General features: G+C 39.8%; 1 protein-coding gene across 7 annotated transcripts in view; it reads left to right on the plus strand.

Annotated features, from left to right (window-relative positions):
• Window positions 1–20,191, plus strand: part of LOC149153590 (ribosome-recycling factor, chloroplastic-like) — a 220,685-nt gene that overhangs the window by 147,103 nt on the left and 53,391 nt on the right. For all 7 annotated transcript variants that reach the window (XM_089441035.1, XM_089441032.1, XM_089441030.1 and 4 more), the window contains exons 8-10: window positions 5,679–5,720; window positions 5,913–5,969; window positions 6,069–6,119. In XM_089441035.1, coding sequence (XP_089297161.1) covers window positions 5,679–5,720; window positions 5,913–5,969; window positions 6,069–6,119 — 150 coding nt within the window. The remainder of the gene's footprint in view (window positions 1–5,678; window positions 5,721–5,912; window positions 5,970–6,068; window positions 6,120–20,191) is intronic.

Below are 20,191 nucleotides of genomic sequence, written 5' to 3' on the forward strand. Positions count from 1 at the left end.
CCACTGAAGAAGGTTGGCCCTTTTAGCCCAACGTTATCGACTTTTGATATTCATTCATTATGATTAGTTTCTTCAGCTAATTGATTTGATGGGTGTTGGGTCTGCAATTCAATGCATTGTTATTTTATGTTTTCAACAAATATAAAACTCATGTTGAAATTTCCACGCACCCTAGATCAGATCTATGCCCTAGCTAGAAACATAAACATACTAGAGATACACAACTTTAAACAACTTTGTAAAATCAGATCTATAAACAAACATATCAATAATACGCAATATTTTTGGCCCAAATCACATTCCTTATTAGTCCATCAATAAGAAAACCTTAGGGATTTTGTACCAGGGATGATGGCCCTTTACAAACCTACAATGCTATGATATACATAGTCAGTCCTTTGACAAATACAACCAGGGATAAGGCCTAGTCCATTAGGCTCTCATCTGCCCACATACAAATAAAATCAGCTATCCTTTGCTTGCAAGAAAATACAACCAACAAGATAGTTACCCACCTGGTCTGGTTCCTTTAGCCCACGGTACACTACAACTGACCAACTATCCTTTGCAACCAACTATTAACCTCCAATACCCTTGCTTTCCTTACTGTAGCCCTATGTCACATGGTTCGAGTTCGACAACAATTAAGTTTGATTCGAATTCGAATTTTCTGATCAGGTTCGAATGAGGTTCGGCATTAGGTTCGACTATACATATTTTTCAATATATATATATATTTATATGTATATCTATATATGACCTCGGTCTAATGGAGCAGGAATAACCTTGTATAATGGACGTTGCAAAGATTGAAGGATTAGACATTCTCGGCATATCTGTTTTAGCATACAAATCTACCTAGACATATCACAATTGCACAGCTAGTGATCTCGACATACCTGTGAGGATCTCAGCTGAATGGAGTAGCAAAGATCTAGGACAAAGGCACAGTGTCAATGGATCTCGCATAGCAGTCTTGGCATCAAGGCCTTGGTGATACTCCTGTAGAAGTCTAGACTCTAGACAAAGAAGAGCAGTGATAGAACCTCTCTCTCGGCCTAATAAGATTGATGTTAGATGTTGTCTCAATCACACACACACACACACACACACATATATATATATATACTACAATTGTGGCACAATAACAAAGCCGCAAAAATGATCATTCTCGAAGGATACAATCGCTGCATAACAAAGAGCCACAATAACCATTACAGTCTCGGAATAAATGAGACAGTAAGGACCTCAGTATAGTGAGGAATAGTATCTCATCTCGGTGGATCTATTTCTTAACAGTCAATGTATATATATATGTAATGGAAAGATCTTCGGATCCCTCACTATCTTTACATGATCTCACTGTCTCGGTGTAAGAAAGATCACAACGATCCTGCAGTCATGGAATACACTCTCGCACGATCACAGTCAACATGATGGTCTAGAGTACAGTGATGAAGGTAGGATAAAACAACTATCATGGCTGTCATAATGAAGTTCTCAGTGCATCATTAAAAAAATCGAACCTTAAAAAATTCGCTAAAATTTGCCTTCAGGTTCGTTGAGGTTCGTTGAAGTTCATTTAGGTTCGAGTTCGTTCAAGTTCGACTTGAGGTTCGAATTTCAGGTTCAGCGAACCTGAACGAATTTCAAATTTCTTTTTTCAAGTTCGCCGAATTTCGAACCTGAACCTTCAGGTTCGCCGAACCCTGTGACATAGCTGTAGCCCTCTTCCTTTTCTGCTATAGTTTTCTTTTTGCATAGGGTCTTCTCCTTCCTCACCAACATAGTACTCCCTTTAGCCCACTGTATTGTTGTTCAACCTTTCTTAGCAACCCTTATACCACTTAACCGACCTTGTAGCAGCCCTTTAACTACAGTGTTCAACTTGAGGCTCACTCAATCCACTTCTTCTATGCTCCGGTCTCCTTTACTAGCCATCGACTAGCTGACAACAACCTTGAGGCCCTCGACCTTGTCTGTTTAAACCTCGGCCTGGGCTTAGATTACCCTAACAGTTCTCTGTTAGGTTTGTTAGTTGCTCAACCTTTTCTTATTTCAGTCTGCAGCCCTTGTGGCCCTACCCATGGTCCTTGTGGCCTTGCCTGCGGCCCTTGTGGCCCTGCCTGTGGCCCTCTACTGCCTGCTTGCGGCCAACACCTGTGGCCACCACTTGCGGCTAGGTCTCCAACTTGCGACCAAAACAAAAAACACATAACAAACCCTCCTTCCAGCCATAGACTCGGCCTGCTCCTCAGATCTGCAACTCCTTTGCTTGCCTTTCCCAAAAGTGTGTGTCCTTCCACCTCTTGTGTTCTAGCCTTTCCTTTGGCCTATTTATAGTTGTCTAAGGGTTGTGAAACCCCAAGGGTCATGTCCCTTGGCCTTGCTAGTTGACCTGAGCGTACATCATTCATAATCAAATTAATTCATTTTCTTGGGTTTCAAGCCCATTCCTTTGGGTCAAAACACCAATCCTTGGATACTTTGCCCATAAAGCTTCCTTTTTGCAGGTTTTCTCCACTTGGAAATACCTTTTGAGCTACTCAAATTTCAACACTCCCTCTTAGTGAGGAAGGTATTTCCACCACTACTTGGAAGTGGCCCTGCCTCCTAATTTGATCTGCAACCATGTCCTTCGGGAAGACCTTGATCTTCGAAGATACCTTGCTCCTTGGAATCTCTAACTCCATGACTTTCCTTGCATGGCCATAACTCTCCTCGCATGTGCCATGTCTTCTTTGTGCATGATCATGACTTTTCTTGCATGGTTCATGACTATCCTTGCATGTACCATTACTATCCTTGCATGTACCAAGACTTTCCTTTCGTGCACCACAACTGTCCTGGCATGTTCTGTGACTGTCCTTGAATGGCTTGGACGGCTCCACTCTATTGGTTGAAGCCTGAATATTAGACTTCCACTATGCAGTTGAATCTCCTTCACAGTCTCCCTTTGAAGCTAGACTCCCTTTGAGCCTACCCAACCTCCCCTTAGCTCACTCTGCTTTCCCTCTTGGACAGTGCTGCAATGAACTTGTGTCCTTTCAAGGTCAATCCTGAGTTGCAATTGAACACTAGGCCTAGTCCACTCTAGACCACTGCAACTCAACTCTGCAAGTGCCTTCATCCTCCTGGGTCAAACACCTCATGTGCACATGCCTTCATTTTTGGATGTGAAACTCTGCAACCCAATGAAGATACTATCTCATGATCAACTTGCCATCCACATAGAGCTACCTCGTCCATGCCAAAGCACTCCCTGCGAAGGCACCTAAGCTGTCCCAATATACATTGACAAGTCAATGGAAGTCCATCATCAACAACCTTCCACACAACATACTGTTGTGCACGGAGTTCTCCACCAATCCACCAGAACTCCCATTCTATCTTTTCACCAAACTAGTCAAGGATGCATCTCCATGTTTTCTGGTGAACCTTTTGCTCCATGTCTACGCAACTGTGATTTGGCAAAGTTACAACAGTCTCACAACTCCCTCCTAGAGCTGACAGCAGTGCACACTCTAATCTAGCTACCCTTCAAAGTAGCTCGGTGCCATGTTGAAATTTCCATGCACGCCTGGTCAGGTCTATGCCCTAGCTAGGAACATAAACACACTAGAGATGCCCAACTTTAAACAACTTTGAACAACATAATATAACAACAAATAGATCAATAACAGTACATGGTATTTTCGGCCCAAATCACGTACCTTATTAGTCCATCAATAAGAAAACGTTAGGGCTCCTGTACTAGGGATGATGGCCCTTTACAAACCCCGGTACAATGCTATAATATACACAATCAGTCTTTTGACAAATACAACTAGGGTTGAGGCCTTGTCCATCAGGATCTTATCTGCACACATACAAATACAATCAGCTGTCCTTTACCTACAAGAAAATACAACCAGCAAGATACTTAATCAACTGAGCTGGTTCCTTTAGCCCATGGTACACTATAGCTGATGAATTGTCCTTTGCTGCCAACTGTTAACCTCCAGTACCATTGCTGTCCTCGCTGTAGCGCTCTTCTTTCGCTGCTATAGTCTTCTTTTTGCATAGGGTCTGCTACTTTAGACGACTGTCCAACTTTTCTGTAGCCCTGGCTAGCTCCTTTAGGCCTATGGCTACCTTCCTCACCAGCAGACTGCTCCCTTTAGCCCACTGTACTGTTATTTGGCCTTCCGTAGCAGCCCTTATACCACTTAGCCAGCCTTGTAGCAGCCCTTTAACTACACTGTTCAGCCTGAGGCTTGCTCAGCCTACTTTTTCTAGGCTTTGGTCTCCTAAACTAGCCCTCGACTAGCGTACAGCAACCTTGGGCCCACGGCCTCCTTTGTTTTGACCTCAACCTGGGATCACATTACCTTAACAGCCCTATGTTAGGTCTGTTAGTCCCTGGGCCTTTTCTTATTTTAGTCTGTGACACTCTGTGGCCTGCTTGTGGCCCTCTGCGGCGTGCCTGCAGCCACCACCTGCGGCTAGGTCTCCAACCTACAGCCAATACAAAAAGCACACAACAGACCCTCCTTCCAGCCATAGATTCCGCCTTCTTCTCCAAGGGGTGTAAAACCCCATGGGTCATGTCCCTTGGCCTTGCTGACTGACCTAAGCCTCCATGACTCATAATCAAATTAAATTCATTTTCTTGGGTTTCAATCCCATTCCTTGAGTCAAAACCCCAAACCTTGGGTACTTTGCCCATAATGCCTCCTTTTTGTGGGTTTTCTCCACTTGGAAATACCTTCCGAGCTACCCTAGTTTTTGTTTTATCTGCTTATTTGTGTCTCTTCTCCACTTAGAGTTTGAGTCAGAATAGAAGTTTAGTGAAACCATTGAAGGAGGTTGGCCCCTTTAGCCCAGCGTTATCCACCTTTGATATTCATTCATTGTGATTAGTCTCTTCTGCTATTTGATTTGATTTGTGTTGGGTCTGCAATTCTATGCGCTGTTCTTTTTATGTTTTCAGCAAATATAAAACTCAGACCTATCACTCAATATTTGTTGTATCGATATTGCATTTAAATGTCATCTCTTTCCCTGATCTATCATTCTATGGTTTTTTTGTCTTTGCGAAAAGAAACAATTTTCATTTCTATTTCAAGAACTTTTCTGTTTTAAATTTAATTTTAGATCTTAGGAATCAGAGCTACATATCGTGAATTGCATTTCACTCATCAATTATCAATCATTTATTCAGACGTATCTCTTGTGAAAGTGCAAGTCCTTTTGCAGGTTGGTAAAACTTTATTATATGAAACTAAAGTAAAATTTAGCTTTATTAAATACCTAACACAAAAGTAGCTTTATGATAAACCAACTCTAACGATTGAGGATTAAGACATGCTCCCGTACTTTGGGGAGTTATGTTGTCATGTCCAAAGCAGTGTACATAAAGTCATCTTCCACAATGTAATAATATTATCATATCTCAGGGCGTGTGCAATTCTTCTCTCTCTAAATCCTTTGTTCAACATTTGACAAATGGTTTGTCACTGCAAATTTGGAATACTTGTGAACATTGTAATCACTTATTTCTCTGAGTTTTCTCGTGAGGTGTTATGAAGAGAGCATTGTTGTTTTGCTGCTTGACTATATGCACAAAATTTTCTGAAATTTTGAGTATATTCTTTAATCAATGTGGTCTTTATTAATCTTTCTTCTGATGTAAACAGGAACTATTAAAAGTAGTAGCAAAGAGTGCAGAAGAGGGCAAGGTAAGTAGATTTTATGTCTGGTAGAGCAACTAAGATTTTTTTAGTCAGTAATATGTAAGAAGTGGACTTGGAGTTGTCTCTTGAAAGTACTAGAAATCATTTTCAATATCTCCCATATCTTTGAAATTATGTAGGAGTAATATGCAATGTCCTATTCTTTTGCATGAACTAGTTTAAATTGAATCATTGCAGGTTGCTATTAGGAACATAAGGAGGGATGCAATCAAAGCTTATGAGAAGCTTGAAAAGGTTTGCGCTTTACATTTAGTCATGATTTGCAATTCTAGTATGCTTTATTTGTCTCGTAATTTAATTGTCCTTTCTTATGTTTTTTCCTTGGTATTTTAGGAGAAAAAACTTTCCGAAGACAATGTCAAAGACTTATCAGGCGATTTGCAGGTAACCCTGATAGAAGATATGATTTGATTAGGTTGACAATGGTACCCAAAGTCATGTTTTGCGTACTTTGTTTCCCCTTGCTGATTAAACAAGGTTGCTAAACTGTCCGTGAACACCCCAGTAAGCATCTTTTGATACCACAATTTTACAGCTTCAAGCTTTATGTTGGCATTTGTATGCTAAATTATCCATTCAATACAGTTTTCTTACATGGTGTTTATGATGGTGAGGTGCACCACTTGGATTCAATCCTAACCTCTGTTTGCAGTCCACCTGACAATTTATTGTCCAGAAAGTAGACAACATTGATGTTTATTGTGTGCATAATTATTATGACTGTTATGGCATCATTGATGTTGCCGAGAAAGGGTTCCGGTGAAGCAGATCAATCAGTTCGCAGAGTAGATTTGGGCGCAGAGATTTGCAGCAAGGGTTTGTAGCAATGTTGCATTAATCGTTATCGGGATAATATCGGCACGAGGAAAAAATCGGAAAAAATCGTAATTATTGGGAAATAATCGGGAAAAAATCGTTTGGTACAAAAATTTTCTTTTTTTTTCAATTTTTTTAATATCTAAACCATCTACAACATAAAATAAATACATTGACACATAAATATGATAAAAGAACTAATATATAAGATGTTTAATATCATTTGTAGTGCTAAAATCACACATAACATTGAATCAAGAATAGTAAGCCCTGACTCCTGAGTCCCAACTCAGCCTCAAAATATCAACAAAAAATATAATAATGTATCTCATCATGTCATAATGTCATATACAATAAAATGAAGAAAATAACTAAAGTCTAATCCTATTGATTTCCTCTGTCCCTCTTGCGAGAAAATGTCACAGCGTTCCCTTTCCCTCTAGATTTAGACGCTGGTGCTAGTGGAGTTGGCAGTGGAGTTTGCTATGCTCTAGAAGCTGAAGAACTAGAAGTAGGAGCTATCAGAGGTAGACCACGTCCTCTACTGGTCGCAGGGGTAGCCTGGGCAGGTGGTGTCACCTAGAAACATTACAATCTCCCAATCCTGAAATCCTGAAAAACTGATAAGTTTGCTGGATTTTGAATGAAATCTAAAATTCTACTTTCTCCATATGAAATCCAATGAGGCCGGAACCACTTTCAAACATCCTGAGTCATTTCATGGTAATGTTAAAAATTTAAGTAAAATGATGAAAATGAAGATTAAGGAGAATGTCACTTTTACTTTAAGAATTTAACATTGCCATGAATAACATATCAATTCTAGGGCCTAGACTTGATCATTAAGCTGCCCCACTCAAAAATTATTTGTTTCTTTAAAAAAAAATGCATTTCAAACATTTAGCATCCCTTAAAAAACAAAAAAAAACATTATAAAACCTCGCTGCCGGAGACCCCCACAATAATTTCGATTGTTATCGCGATAAATTTGAATTTATCACGATAATTTCATAAAAATCGGTTAAAAAAAATTTCCGACGATAATTTCCTATAATAATTGCGATAAAATCGGCATATCGAAAAAATCGCGATAATTTCAATTTATCGCGATTTTCACAACACTGGTTTGTAGTTGCAGATCTGCATAGGGCAGGAAGAGAAAGGCACAAGAACAATATACCTAGGACTTATGCAGTAAAATTCTCAGATTCTCTAGTATGGCCGCAGAGAGATTCAACATTCAGGAGGTTACGGATTTGTCCTCTAGACTGGAAGATGAATTTGCTCAGATAGCTTGCCTCTCTAGCTCAACTTCACAAGGTGTTTGGTATATAGACAGTGGAGCGTCAGCTCACATGACAAGAGTTAGAAACTACTTCTCTAGCTACAGGAAGGAGGAGATGGATTTCTAGATCTAGATGGGAAACAAGAGTAAATGTACTCTAGTTGAGAGAGGTATCATCGAGATTTAGAGGGATTCGGGAGAAAGCACTAATGTTACAGTGGTGCGGCATGTGCCTAGCTTGGGTATGAACCTAATTTTAGTATCAAAACTACTACAAGATAACAAATATGATGTCTAGTTTGTAAGGAAGAAGGTGTTCATCAAACACCAGGACTGGAAGAAGGTGAAGCAGATTGGAGTTCGTAGCAACAGGCTGTATAAGTTGTAGCTTGACTCTGCAAAGGCACTAGTTAGCAACAACAATAGTGATAGCAATAGTAGTGGGAGAGACCTGAATGAATTATGGCATATGAGAATGGGATATTTACACCATGGAGCACTTAAGATGCTCAAGGAGACAGTGATAGGTGTTCTAGAATTGAGCACGTAATGTGATGATGTGTGCACGGGTTGGGTACTTGGGAAGTATGCTAAGTCAACATTCCCAAGAAGTGACAATAGATCACTCTGATTCACCTGTTGATATGGATGTTTCTTATGATTGTGAATTGAATTTGTCTACAGATTTTGAACCAACTTCCTTCAGAGAAGCTGCTTCTCATGATGAATGGAAGGAAGCGATGCAAAAGGAGTATGATGCCTTGATAAAGAATGGCACTTGGAAGCTGGTTGATCTTCCATTGGGAACCAAACCAATTGGCTGCAAGTGGGTCTACAAGAACAAGTATAAAGCTGATGGCTCACTTGACAAACACAAAGGCAGGCTTGTGGAAAAAGGTTTTTCACAGAAGGAAGGGGTCAATTATGAGGAGACTTTTGCCCCCACAGCAAAATGGGCTACCATCCGGACACTCTTTTCCCTAGTAGCTCAAAATGGTTGGAAAGTCCATCAAATGGATGTAAAAACTGCTTTCTTGAATGGAGATCTAAAAGAGAATGTTTTTATGTCTTAGCCTGAAGGATTTGTTGTGAAAGGACATGAACATAAAGTATGCAAACTTGTGAAATCCTTGTATGGCCTCAAGCAAGCACCGCGAGCTTGGTATGAAAAATTAACTGAGCATCTTCTGAAACTCAATTTCAAACATTATGATCTTGATGATGCAACTTTGTTTGTCAAGAAAGTTGGCAAAACAATTGTATATCTTGTGGTATATGTAGATGATCTTTTGATGACAGGGAACAATGAGAGCTACATTGCATCCATAAAGAAGGAATTGAGGAAAGGTTTTGAAATGACTGATTTGGGCTATGTTCATTACTATCTTGGTATTGAAGTAACTCAACATCCGAAGTCTATATTCCTTTCTCAAAAGAAGTACATTGGAGATCTGTTGAACAGGTTTGGCATGGCTGAATGCAATCCTCTAACTACTCCAATGGAACAAAACTTAAAGCTCACATCTATTGAAGGAAAAGAATTTGAGGATGCAACAAAGTATAGACAACTTGTAGGAAGTCTCAACTACCTGACTATCACCAGACCAGACATTTTATTTGTTGTTGGAATCCTCTCCAGGTTTATGCAAAAGCCTTGTGAGGGACATTGGTCTACTGCAAAAAGAGTTTTAAAGTACTTGAAGGGAACTCAAGACTTTGGACTCAAGTATACACAGGTGGGCGACTTCAGCTTGATTGGATACTCTGATTCAGACTTCGACGGAGACAAAGAAACTGGGTATCTACTTCAGGTTATGCTATGAGTTTTAGATCAGGAGTTGTCTCTTGGAGATCATGCAAACAATCAGTTCCAACAGATTCCACAACAGAAGCAGAATATGTGGCAGTAGCTAAGGCAACAAAAGAAATTGTGTGGCTCAAGAAAATTCTAGAAGATTTGCAGGTAAAACAAGTACATTCAACTCCACTCATGATTGACAACACCTCTACAATAAAGTTGGCCAAGAACCCAAAGTTCCATGATCGAACGAAGCACATCAATAAAAAATACCATCTGATTCAACATCATGTTGAGGCCAAGACAATCCATCTACGCCATTGTTCCACTAATGAGCAGATTGCAAACATCTTCACCAAAGCACTTGGAAGAGAAAAGCTTGAAAGATTCAAAACGATGCTTGGACTCACCAACATCCCTTCAGATTAAGGGGGGGAATGTTGACACCTAATCATGGGGATTGGGTGAACAATTGTAAATAGTGTAAATAATAAATAATGGAAAAGGAAGAGTCATCGGGAGATGAAACCCAAGAGTCACTCCCTCATGTATATAACTATGAGCAATCTAAATGAATAAAAAGCTTTCATTTGAGGAGTTACCTCCTGGCCTGACAGGTTCAGTCATTCCACCAGTAACATACTCCATTACCTAATGTTCGATGAGTGCTAGGTCAATCCCTTTCTTCCATTCTAGGTAATTTGATGCTCCAACAAGTTTATTGCTCTCCTTGTAGAAGGAACCCATATGACCTGTGGATTCAGACTTGATGTAATAATATGGTATTTACTTGATAACCAAGATTCTTCTTGATGATTTTTTAGCTCCAACATTCTTGATGCCTTCATGGTCTTTGAAGAGACTTCAATAATATCCTTGAAAGATGCCCCCTAGGATTCCTCCTACAACAACTTCCAAGAGTGATGAATGATAACAAGATTTTTTGATGCTTCCTTCAAAGAGGTCTACCAATGAGTCTTAAACTAGATCCCTTCAAGAGACAATCCTTCTTGAAGTCTCCGTCTTCAGGATTTCCTTGTGAGTTTCCTTTTTCCCTCCCCTTGACAAGTAATTCCTTCTAGTGTCCTTTTAGCTGCCTTCCTAGTTAATCTTAGCTCTGATACCATGTTTGAGAGTGCAAAATGGAAGTTATTAATTCTTATTTTTCTTAACCTTAATATTTGCTTGTGAACTATGTTAATCTTCTTTATGTTCTTTAGTTAGATCTTTTCATCAAACAAATATCAAGAATGAAACAATGACAAGAAAAGACACAAAAATTAGGCTTTCAGCCAAGGCAAAACTCCTCCAGGGGAAAAACCCGGAAAACTCTATTCTTTTTATAGAATCTGCTTCAGATGAGACACAAACACCCAAATCCTAGACCAAGTCCTTCTCCAACTACCAAGTCAACCCTTCTTTAAGTCCTTCCTTGATTCTGCACCAACAAGCTACAAACTGCAATGTCGACGTACCAACTTCAATACTGCAACTTGTTTTACAACTTCGATCCTGCAATTTCGAACTTGCAACTTCTGCAGAAACCCTAATTCACCTTCCTCCTCAGACCTTCCTTGAGCAAGACAACTCCTCCCAAGGTCAACAAGATCAAGGTAGGGCATTCTTCCTTCCAACTACAAGATACTGCACCTCGTCCTATTGCAACTTAGACCTGCAACTTTGGCCTCCTTCTATAGCACCAAAAACCCCAGAACTTCGCACTTGTGAGAGAGATAGAGCCCAGACTTTCTTCTTGCCTCCTAGACTTTCACTCTCCTTTTCTGATTTTCCCAGCTACATATCGAACTTCCTTCTTGATAGATCAAAGTTGTGATAAGTGTGTCCCAAATGAGGTCAAACTGCTCCTTTATATAGCCTTTCCAAGGGGTCGAATTTCCTACTTTACGCTGACTTGTAGTTGCTAGGGCCGACTTGTACTTTTGGAATTTCTAGGACTTTCTAGACTCACAAATAATTTTTTTTTACAATTACATTTTGCTTGGAAGGGTCTTATAAACATGACGTTGAATCTTTTGACTCATGCCAATAAATCCTATGACCTAACAAACCCTAGAAGCATGAAGAATATGCTTTTACCTGGAAGACCATCAATATAGAGCGTGAAATCCATGCTTTAAAATAATAATTTTTTCTTTTCTTCTTTTGTTTGTTACATAGGATACATATTGAAGTGAGTACAACAACACTTATGAAGACCGAAACTATTTAGATTTCCAATAAGGAAGAACACTTCGGGGGTATGCTTTACCTTGGGCTTCGTTATGATATCTTGGATGAGTAGGAAACAAAGATCTGTCACACTCATCATTGCAAAAGCAGAATATATTGCAGCGAATGAAGCATGTACAGAAGCAATGTGGCTTCGAAAGTTGTTTGCAGGATTGTTTGACCAAGGGTTGGAACCTACCGTGATACACTGTGATAATCAACGCTGTGTGAAGCTTTCAAAGAATCTCATGTTCTATGATAGGTCGAAGCACATTGGGATCAAGTACCACTACATCCGTGACATGGTACAAATGAGAGTGATAAGGCTCGAGTACATCTCCACTTATGAGTAGACATTGATGTTCTGACAAAGCCGTTGACTTGAGAGAAGTTCATGTACTTCAGAGACAAGTTGGGGCTTGTGGAGATTACCCCTCTCATTGAGAGGGAGTGTTGATTTGATAACAGCATGGATGGACATTCTCTTGATAGAGAGAATGGTTTGAGAGGCCTAGAGTGCTCACTAGATAGGGTTGAGTGAGTGCCTCTTGGTGAGGAGACCCGATTACTCACCATGAAGGGTTGAGTAAGGTTTAGACCTGACCACACACCAAGAAAGGGTGGAGTGAGGTCTGTTAGTATTTGGACTAGATCACACACCAGGGAAGGGTGCAGTGAGGTCTGTCAGTATTTGGACCCGATTACACACCAAGGAAGGGTGGAGTGGGGTCTATTAGCATTTGGACTTGATCACACACTAGGGAAGGGTGGAGTGGAGTCTTTCAGTATCTCGACCCGATCACTAACCAAGGAAGGGTTGAGTGAGGTCTTTCATCATTTGGACCCGATCACGAACCAAGGATGGGTTGAGTGAGGTCTTTCAGCATCTAGACCCGATCACTAACCAGGGAAAGGTTGAATGAGGTCTTGGCCTAGAGTGCTCAATAGGAAGGATGAGTGAGTGCTTGTTAGTTGAGTTAGTATCTTAGCATTTTGGCCTAGTAAGCGGCCTTAGGGATTTGAGGACCGATCACTCTAGAGGAGAGTCCTGATATGTTGATGATAAGCCATGGGTTAGGTACCAACCAGGATATGGCCACTAGCGGATGTAGTCGATGTTGATGGTACATAATGATGCTAATGATGATTTGATATAACCTTTTCTTTAGAGAAATCTGTCAACTCAAGAACATCTATGACAATCATTATGATTATCTCCCTACTTAAGAGGGAGTGCTGAATTTTGTAACTATGGTCGGTCTTCATAATGTATATTTGGCCACTTGATGTATTTATATTGATTATTGTAAAGCATATTTTTGGCTCCAAGTTTGTCAAGTCAACCTCCCTCCAAGTCCAGTCAGCCTAGGTAGAGTCACACCCATTTGACCCAGGAAAACCACTATATAAAGGTAGCTCGTCCTCATTCTCTCATCACCAATTCACACTCTCTCAAAAAGACAGTTTCTGGGCATCCTAGCGAAGATCAAGAAGGACAAGAAGGACAAAAAGGACAAATTGGATCTCTTCTCTCTCTCTCTCTCTATCAAACTCGCATGTATGGATAGACTGTCTCTCTCCCTTTGTGTAGTTCACATATTTCTGGGCAGTTACTGGGGGTCGAAATTTTGGGATTCTGGCAGTTGCAGGACGACCAAAATTCTGGGTCAGATCAGGCAGAGCGGATTGTCAGATTTTGGTTGGGAGGCTTGACTTGGAGGGTTTGACCAGGTGTGACCTAGTTGATGACTAGTAGGTCTAGGTGTGCCTCTTGTTGAACAAAATAATTTCTCTATTGAAAAGGTCGTTGTGTTTTTCCCCTTTTTAGGTTTTCCCAGGGTAAATCTTATCTTCTCTTTGTGCATTGTGATCTCTACTGGTCTATTGCTCTTGTATGGTTCAATCTCTGAAGTATAATTATTGAATGATATATTGGAACAATTTAAAAGAAGATCAACATCAAAAGTAATTAACAATTTTTCAAAAATATTGTGCTAGTTCCTATTTCACTTAGAAAATCAATAGTAGCACCATTACATGCTAAGGCCCTAATTTTGTAAGAGAAACCTTATATGAAGTGTTAATTTGCCCATTTCTTTCATGCTTGTTTCACTTAGATGCAGTAATGATTAATGTACCAGGTACCTAATGGTGGAAGTTGAAACACTTGATATTGTGTCTGGTTGACAAGTGGTTCCATCTATAGGTCTAGGCAATTTAACTGGGGTCCAGATCCTCTAGAGAGGCATATTGACGCCCATAGGTGATGCATTGAGAGCCATGTAACTCTAGACAATTGTAGAGCATGATTTGTATCCATGGGCACCTTCAACACCCACAAAGCTCATGCACTTTTCCTTATACCATTTATGGGATGATGCACGTGGACCAACGTGCCCCTAGCCGGCTTAACAGTACTATAGGGTCAGGCAGTTGTTCCAGGGCCCAGATGAGGTTTGTCTCATACCTTGAGACATGGGAGGGTTGGTACCATCTTCAGTGCCCTTAGCATTGGAGCAGAGTCAAGCATATTCACCACTTGGAGACCCATGAGACCCTTTCTTATGCCCTAAGCCCAAAACTGGGGCCTACAGAGGATTTTTTTAGAGATTTAGGGGCCAACCCCTAAAACATTATTTTAGAGGGCCTCTACATTCATCATGGCACTTGAAGCCCTCAATGTCAACCCTAAATGGGCAGATCCAACCATGATGTCATCATTTCAGCTTGATCATGTGGAGATAATTGTAATTCACAAAAGCTACTAGGTCGACTTGTGACCTAGGCCATTATTTGCACATTATTTTATGATTAGAGGGGCTTGTAGGCTAAATTAGGTCTCTCTATTCCTCATATAAATAGAAGAGACATTCATTGTAACTTCTCATCATCACACCTTTGGAATTTCGGCCTCACTAGAGGAATTCAGACTTGTTCTCTTGTGGATGTTTGGAGATCTTTGGATGCATTTTGATATTTGGAGCTGATCTTGGATATTCTTTGGAGCTATTCTTTGGTCTAATGGATGGAAATCTTGCATGTTATCTTGTAAGTGCACTCTATTGTTGAATATCTATTTCTTAATGTCTAATGTATGGAATTATTGATTCTAGGTTATGCTAAATTGTGCCCTAATTTGTTGAAGATTAATTGAATTGCTATCTAGATGAATATTGCATGCATTACTCATACATAATATAGAATGAATTATCCTAGTGGTGAACTCCTTGAAGCTATCCCATGAAAATCCATTTTCCATTGTATAGGTAAATGCTTGAAAGTTTTTTGCCAGTGAATCAAATTTCGGCCTCATTAGGAATATTTTTGGTTAATCTATCTCATCCTAGACTCCATATTCCCAAGGGACAAGGGACTGGTCTAGTTGGTTGGTGATCACACTATTCTTATCCATATTTTATCTTTCCTAATTCGACCCTTTCAAGGCCAAGCTAGGAAACTAGGGTTTGGTGTGAATCCCTATGCAAGTGGAGTTTTGGTGATTGAAGACCCTAAACATCAAAGGGATAGTAGTTTTCACAAAATTTATCTTTTTTGTGGGAATCCACTTGAATCTCATCTATAAACTTTCTTGCCCTAGTTGTTTTCCTAAGAGGGAAACCCTAGTTTTCTTTGCTTCAACTTAAGGGATTCCTTGAAGGTTTCATGAGCCTTGGCATAGTTAGTATACATAGTAAGAAACCTTTTCTCCTTGCCTTGACCATTGGATACTCCAACACTCGTCAAATCTATTAAACCCTATGTCTTTTTGCCTTCTCTTCTAAGTCTCATCATAGATAGTGAATTGCTCCCTTGTGGAACCTTAAACCTAAATTGTGTCTTTATTGAAGATCACCTAGTGAGATCATTGCTTATATCAACCTTAGAACATCTATTATAAGTGATCTCTCTCTTAGTGGGACTCCTCCCATTGGTGAAAGTTGGTAAAGAGCAGGGGGTTTTGGCTGTGGTGACATTGGCCACTACCTAATTGTTGCTTATTAGTCTAATTTATGCCTTGTAGGGTTTTCTTCTCCAGGGCCCGCTAGATTTTGCAACAACTTTTTTGGCATTGTTGCTGGGAGGAAGCAAGTCTACCTTCCCCTAGATTGAAGCATCCAATGCTTCTTCCCATTTGAAGAAGTAATTTCTCTAACGACAGGATAAGATCCTTTTCTAGCAACTCTAGTAAGTGTTAACCATGGATGATGGCACCAAAACCCTCTTAACATATCACAGGAGAGATGAGGGATCCCTCAACACTCCTTTCGTGGATAGGGTTAGCATGAGAAGAAGGGTTCCCCCATGGGTGCAATGTATTTCATCCCCTAAACTTTGGGAATATCCTAGGAGCCCCACATCCCCTCCCTCAAGATTATGATATGGTGCCATTCTTTTATGGTAGAAAGGATGAAGATCCTACGAAACACCCAGCTTTGTTTCATAAATTTTGTGCTGCTAGGCAATTCAAAGAAGATGTAGCCTTGTCTATGTTAGTTGTTTCATTCAAGGATTATGTCCAAGATTGGTTCCTATCCCTCTCCTTTAATTCCTTAGGTTCTTGGGATGAGTTTCTCACTGTCAAAGAATTCAACCAAAGGTTTAACACTCTTGTTGAGTTAATCCCTGAAAGACTCAAGCCCCCAGATGAGTTAGTACTCGCAACTTACCTCCAAGCATTCGTTGGAGAGATAGCCTACGCAACAAGAGACAAGAACCAATGAACATCCTCCATGCCCAAGATTTGGCCCTTGAGGCTGGTCAAGCCCTTGAAGAAGCACAACATGAATCTGTACAAGCCATAGTTAAAGATCACAATGACCCCATGACAAAAATTCAAAGGGAACTCCAAAGTGAAACCTTAATTGTGTCACACAATTACAATGTAATTCTTTCCCAAATTGACAAAGTAAAGGAATAGTAAGATCTCGAAATATCATCTAATGGAACTAAGATGGATTCCCCAATTGTCATATACACCATACAATATGAATCAGAATCCCCCCCTATTTTACATAGCCCTTAGGTTTAATGACTGCATCTTACGTGATTATTTGTTGGATTCTGGGTTTGTAGCTAGTGTCATGGCTTTAAAGATCACGCAAAGCTTGGTCTGGCACATATCTAGGAAATATGGGAATACATGTAAAATTGACTCTAAAGAAATAGAGGTTTGTGGGATCATAGAAAAGAAAAAGGTCTCTTTGGAGGGATATCCTCAACAAGATTTGACTATGGACATGCTAATGATAGATATCCTTGTCAAATGGTGAACGCTCCTGTCTAAGCAATGGGTAGCCGAGCTTGGAGGTGCTATGCAAGAAGATAAGTCTCACATCAAGGTCTCTGTTACCACTTAATTTAGCAGAGGTCCTAGGAGGGGTTCCAAAGGGACTGCTACTAGATCAAGTGGCAACAATGGGACAAGGATCCACTGTCACCTCAGTTAATGCCCCCTGCCCTTTACAGACTTTCACCGATGGGAGGAGTCTTGGTATAGGGAAATCACTAGAATGATGAGGCTAGTAACAATGCACAATATGATTTCCAGTGCCCATTCAAAGGAGAGGCTCAGATAATAGGTTGCTTGTTTTAGAAGCAAAAGAAGGGTTCTCTAAGAAAGGCTTGAGGGGAGGATGACCTCGGGTTTAGGAATATTAAAAAATGATTAAGATCAAAACTTCCAAAATTTCTCACTTGTGATTGATGTATTTATACTAGGGTTCAAAGTGAGGCAACAATGGCTCATTAAATGGAAAGATTCAATTAAAGTGTGAGCTTTGGGAGAAGCTAGGGTGACTTTCCACGAAAAACCCCTTGAGAGAAATACCATGAGACTAAGTGTTGAGAGATATACTATGGTAAAGTCTCATCCAATGTTTAACTATAGTTAAGAGAAAAGGTTTTGAATGATGAACTACAAAGTGCAAACCTTTAAGAAATCCTCAAGTCAAAAGAGCTTCAAGGGTTCCCTCTTGGTGTGATAGCTAGGGCATCAATTTATTTGAAATTCCACTGTTAGAATTCATTCAAAACTGGAAGATGCCTAGAGGAGACATAAATGAAGAAACTTGTTTGAACGAAATCCTAAAATTCGTCATCCCTAAAATTTCGCACCAAGCCCTAGAAAATCTCCTTATTATTAGGGGACAAAGAAAAGAGGAAGAAAAGAGGTGAAAGAATGATATTTCGTTAAGTTAATGTGATCACCAAGGATCTAGGATTAGTGCCTAGTCTATTGGGAGAATGGAGTCAAGAATGAGATTGATTTAGTGTTTTGTTCTATCAAGGAGCCTAATTGCAGCGTTGCATGCCCTAATGAAGTGTCTACCCAACTACAACAAGGATTTATACTTCAACTTGTCAAATAATGGAGTTTTAGGGTTAGGTTTTCAAAGACAACCCCTAGGAACATTCGCTTTTTCTTGCCCAATGAATAACACATGCAATAGATCAAGACTACCAAAGTGATTCAAGATTTTCGCATAATTTAGAGCACAAGCAGCATCATGATGCAATATTCCATACATTAAACATATAATGAAAATTTCGCATAAAAGAGAAACTTACATGGTAGAAAAAGTATAGCCATCCATTACATTCGCAAGAGAGAAGCTTCAAATATAATAGAATTACCCAAACATCAAAATGCATTAAAAAATCTCCAATTCGTCCTTCAATAGCTATAGTGAAATTCCTGAAAGAAACACTGATCCAAATCGAAGCGATGACGAGTTACAAAAAATGCCTCACTTGTATTTATATGAGCCTCTAATAGTTCAATGGATCTAATTAACCTAACAAACCCCTAAAAGTGTTTCTAATGTGCAAAATAGCACCCTAAATGGTGACAGGCCCACTAAATAGCTCCATAACATGAAAAATAAGCCTTTCAAGAGGGCCAAAATGATAATACAATAGCTAGGAGGGCCGTTGGTGTGAAAATTTAAAACTAAAATCCTATTGCAGCGACTGAAATTATTTCTTGTAACTGTAAATTAATTTTTCAATTTATTGCTACGTCAACAATGAAACAATCACACTACAATCTTCATCAAATTAAATTCTGCAGAAGATAAAAATAGGAACTGAGAAATGCTACCACACACAAAAATTGACACAAATATTTTTGGACAATTGTCCCCGAAAAAGCCCAACTTGGGAAAATCGGTGCAACAACTGAGGGTTTTAATTGTGAAGCAACACTGAAATAATCAGAGTACAAACTATGGATGCCCAACTGACAATCCAATCTGAGAGAAATTTTGGAACAAAATATTCCAGAGAATTTTTCTCCCTTCTGCAAATCCACTGCAAATTCCTGTAACTGCGAATTCCTGTAATTGTGAATTCCTGTAATCACGAATTCTTGCAATTATATGCAAATTCCTGTAATCGCGAATTACTGCAATTACGCACGAATCCCTGCAATTACATGCGAATTCCTACGATCACGCGTGAATTCTTGTAGTCACGCGCGAATTCCTACAGTGTGGCCCTTTTCTGTAGAAATATTCGGCCTCATCTCTCCTGACCCTTTCGGAACTGGAAACTCCTTCGAAAATCTGGTACTCTGACCCTCTGACACCTGCTACTTGATCTCACCGCTGAATCACATGCAACAGGAAAATCGATGTGCCTTGATCCCTGGGTATCTACATTTGATGTGTGTTCTCCATCTACCCATCGACTTCTTCTAATAATCTTTTGTTGGGACTCCAACGATCAAGAGTAAATGTTAATCAAGGGCTAAGATTATTTCCTTGTCGATTTGTGTGAGTTTCTAGATGATTCACACCTTTTTCAATTAAGACTGATTAATTAACCCCTTTTCCTAAGTTTAGACTTAAGAAATATTTAAATATAGGCTAATAATCTAATTGAGACACTTCAAGGTGGAATTTCCAGAAAAGATTTCGGGGTTATGGAGAACTTCTATTTTTAGCCTGTTCACAAATTTTCGAGACTAGAACACCTCCAATGCTACAAAAACTAACACTTCCTCTTACCAAGGAAGATGTTCTAGTGGTGCACCACTGCTAGAACATCCTGTCTCTGTATCACCCTCTGTACGCTGATGATGTCTGGCCATTGTGACTAACTGCCACTGCCCACCAACCACTGCGCAACTCTGATGTTGCATTTGTGCTGTTGCTAACACTGCTATACTGCTTCCAATTCTGCATCTACATTGCAACTCCCTCTCATTTGTCGTTGTTGCAACTGAGAAGCATCCAAAATACTGAATCAACTGTGTCTTTGTGCTGCATTTGTCTCTTGAGCATCTGACTGCTACTAGCCTGCAACTATCACTTGGGTAATCTGACTGCA

This window comes from Pinus tabuliformis, chromosome 9, assembly GCF_031772625.1.
Source record: "Pinus tabuliformis cultivar Carrire ecotype Pingquan chromosome 9, CPIR1, whole genome shotgun sequence".
Taxonomy (NCBI): domain Eukaryota; kingdom Viridiplantae; phylum Streptophyta; class Pinopsida; order Pinales; family Pinaceae; genus Pinus; species Pinus tabuliformis.